This window comes from Limulus polyphemus, unplaced genomic scaffold (assembly GCF_000517525.1).
Source record: "Limulus polyphemus unplaced genomic scaffold, Limulus_polyphemus-2.1.2 Scaffold3788, whole genome shotgun sequence".
NCBI classification, from domain to species: domain Eukaryota; kingdom Metazoa; phylum Arthropoda; class Merostomata; order Xiphosura; family Limulidae; genus Limulus; species Limulus polyphemus.
In genome coordinates, this window is record NW_013669398.1 from 78,527 (window position 1) to 82,674 (window position 4,148).

The 4,148-nt window shown below is 34.0% G+C and overlaps 1 protein-coding gene across 1 annotated transcript in view; it reads left to right on the plus strand.

The window, feature by feature from the left end:
• Window positions 1–4,148, plus strand: part of LOC106470045 — a gene marked incomplete at its 5' end in the record, with an annotated part of 68,323 nt that overhangs the window by 62,060 nt on the left and 2,115 nt on the right. The window contains one exon of the mRNA XM_013930568.2: window positions 3,441–3,552. Within this exon, the coding sequence (XP_013786022.2) occupies window positions 3,441–3,552 (112 nt within the window). The remainder of the gene's footprint in view (window positions 1–3,440; window positions 3,553–4,148) is intronic.

The window sequence follows — 4,148 nt, forward strand, 5'->3', positions numbered from 1 at the left end:
TTTTGGTATATCCTAAGAGCATTTGGGATGAGTTTATTGTCTTAATATGTACAATATTGGGTATGTTGTGCTTTTCCAGTTTAACAGTTTAACTGGTACCCTAGAGTTGCTATTATCCACAAAATGTTTAATTATGGTACAAGGAGTGGCATATTACTTTTGAGACACTTATTTGTTAATCCTAGTGCGAACTTTGATATTTTATCTTCACGTTTGGTAACCTTAAACAGACCAGTCACTGTTTCTCTGTCGGAGACTAGCCCTAAGAACAAGTTTTTGTTAATAGTAGCATGAAATGAAACTAAATTAGTATCCTTTGCTACCGCCTACCCTGTACATTACCGAATCCTTTACGCCGCAACATTTTCTTGTATTGTTATACAGTTACTTAAAACACCCCACACGCGCTATCCCAAACAGCAATGCTACAGTTTCTACCTTTTGTTTGCTGCTTATACTTCAATAAAACATATAACGTACTATTGCTTATTAAAATTTTACATCCTATAGACGAAATTCTACATACTGTAGTAACCAAGCTTATCCTGTAGTGTTTAGACGGAACTCTACATACTTTAGCAACCAAGCTTATCCTGTAGTGTCTAGACGAAACTCTACATACTGTAGTAACCAAGCTTATCCTGTAGTGTTTAGACGAAACTCTACATACTTTAGCAACCAAGCTTATCCTGTAGTGTCTAGACGAAACTCTACATACTGTAGTAACCAAGCTTATCCTGTAGTGTCTAAACGAAACTCTACATACTGTAGTAACCAAGCTTATCCTGTAGTGTCTAGACGAAATTCTACATACTGTAGTAACCAAGCTTATCCTGTAGTGTCTAAACGAAACTCTACATACTGTAGTAACCAAGCTTATCCTGTAGTGTCTAGACAAAACTTTAAATACTGAAGTAACCAATCTTATCTTGTAGTTTCTAGACAAAACGCTACATACTGTAGCAACCAATATTATCCTGTAGTGTCTAGACGAAACTCAGTAACTTGTTAAGTTCGTTTTTCATTTGTTTGTGGTTGGCTTTTATTCAACCTACTTGTTTGTAAATAAAAGTTTTGAAATCGTTAATTATGTCGATCTACTCTGATTTCAATCAGTATCTCGATCCACGAGTAGTTACATAATATAAGCACACAACAAGAGAAGATATAGCATACTTGTATGGAAAGGAAAGACTTCTTTAAATGAATCGTAAATATTTCTTTGTGCTTCCAAGACAAGTTACGAGTACTCACAAATTATGAATATACAACTCAGTTATTAAAGGTAAAAACCTTTCGACTTAGAGCTTGAAAACACGATTCAAACTATAAAAGGCATTCTAATATTTCTTAAAAGCTATAGAAAGTATTACATATTTTTTTTTCTAAAAGCTATACAGGGGTATTAATTTTTTCCTGAAACTATTATACATGGTATTCCGTTATCTGTTAAAACTATAGAAGGTATGCCGTCATTCCCTAAGGCAATAGATGTTTGATGGAGCATAGGACTTCAACGTATCAGCGTGTAGTTTGTTTTTTTCCTGGAGCAGCATATAAACATGAATTGCCTTCTCTCAGATTGTGCATGGAATTACTACACATCTTTTTTTTTTATTCTTCTCTGGAGATGCTTATATAAGGAACTATTGATAATTGATCGGGTAGAAATGACCGAAGTAATCGATCTTACATCACCTTACTAGGCCTGTATGAGTGTAACATGACATATTTTCAATAAGTTAAATGATGGGTTCATTTTCTTACATCAACTTACTAGGCCTGTATGAGTGTAACATGACATATTTTCAATAAGTTAAATGATGGGTTCATTTTCTTACATCAACTTACTATGTCTGTATAAGTGTAACATGACATATTTTCAATAAGTTAAATGATGGGTTCATTTTGCCACGTATTTGAGGTTGATATACACAAATATAACCAAACAACCCGCTCCTGATCAAACTTCATAACAAAAGCTTCTAAGAGTTTAAATTTCATTACGCCCTATGGAAATGTTGAGCTAACGATTATTAGAGTTCTTCAGCTTAAGATAAACTGTTATGTTCCGCTAATGCTTAAATTACCGGAAACAGTTTCTGAAGCTTTGGACTTCGTTCTCAAGTCTAGAGTTACTGGTAATTGCCACGAGGTAATTGCACGTCTGAAACTTTCTCTGGGTTCGTGATCGACTCATTTGTATGTCGTTTCAAAACAAGAGGGTGATTTGATATTCTAAAGTGCTTAAAAAGCTTCATGGTCATGCTTCTTATTTCCTATCCGCTCTTTAATCAGGTAATGGATGACTTGTAAGTGGTGGCGGTCATTTAAGCAAAACGCCAGGCTTCTCAGTGTAGGGCCTACGACCCAGACCTCTATAATTAACTTTCTCTTTTTTCATCTTCTCTTCGTCTCTTTGTCATTTTAAATGAAGCAAAATTACCGAAATATTTACCTAACGATGGGTTTAACCTACGACAATTGGATGCCCAGAACGTCTTCTCCTCTGTATATCACGCATTGAACAAATATATACTCTGCTTGTTTTAATGAAAAACACGTTCGTGCACAAAATTATATTTAAATTCTTGTTTTTCTAAGTTCATTCAAAGATTTATATTTTCCTACTATCCACGAGATTTGTGAAATAAAATTGTTTTTAGTATAAAGTGAAACTTTTAAAGATAGAGAAAAAAAGCTTTTTTTCGGATCATATTCGATGTAAAATAACAATTATTGTACATTCAACGACTTTATTTATAATAAGCACTAGATTGTTTATTGATTTATTCTATAAAGTTCACCGTTTTTATAATCAATATTTGTCCAAAGTGACTTATGTGGCTGTTTAGATTAACCAATATAGATATGTTTGAAAACAAATTAATCTGTATATCAAACAGTAAAGTACCTCTATTATAGTTTACTGATAACGTAAAATTTAAGATCTGAACTAATTTTGAGAGGTTCGGATCCCCGTCACACCGAACATGCTCGCCCTTTCAGCCGTGGGGGCGTTATAATGTGACGGCCAATCCCACTATTCGTTGGTAAAAGAGTAGCCCAAGAGTTGGCGGTGGGTGGTGATGACTAGCTGTCTTCCCTCTAGTCTTACACTGCTATATTAGGGACGGCTAGCGCAGATAGCCGTCGTGTAGGTTTGCGCGAAATTCAAAAAACAAACTAATTTTGAGACAGAATAACAGTAGCTGGAGAAGGTGTATTTGCAGTTACTTACTGACGACAAATGGCGGCCAATAGTACATCATCTGTAACTCACATTATTACCGTTTTATGTGATTTGGACTAATTAAGTCATTGTGGTGCGATAAGATTCCTGAAATCATAATCCAATTATTGAATACAACAAATTCTCCATACTTATATACAATACAATAGTTACATTATTAATATATGTATCTGTATATACGTCTCAGGTTTTCTCAGCTCATTCGCGAGTTACCCGGATGTCAGGTTTGCACGATACTTGTTCCCGTAGTATTCAGCCCGGTATCACAGGAAATTTGACCTTCAACATTACGGCTGCAGGTAGGTACTAATTCCAAAGGTCACAATTATGGAAGAAAAAAGATAAATTGATAAAATAACTTGAAATAAAATTATTATGTGCTGGAGAAGTTTTGACAGACCGATTAAGTTATCTAATATAGCTCATATTGTCAGAGTAGTCACACAGTAATTAAGATATTTCCCTTTATTTATTAGTTGCTGCACACTCAATATTGTTTCTACAGTAGAAACAGAAGGTTGATCTTCAATGATTTTCATACAGTAGCAACAGAAGTTGATCTACAATAATGTTTATACAGTAGCAACAGAATTTGATCTACAATAATGTTTATACAGTAGCAACAGAAGTTGATCTACAATAATGTTTATACAGTAGCAACAGAAGTTGATCTTCAATAATGTTTATAGAGTACCAACAGAAGTTGATCTTCAATGATTTTCATACAGTAGCAACAGAAGTTGATCTTCAATACTGTTTATACAGTAGCAAAAGAACGTTGATCTTCAATAATATTTATACAGTAACAACAAAAGTTGATTTACAATGATGTTTATACAGTAGCAACAGAAGTTGATCTTCAGTAATGTTTATAAAGTAAAAACATAATTTGATC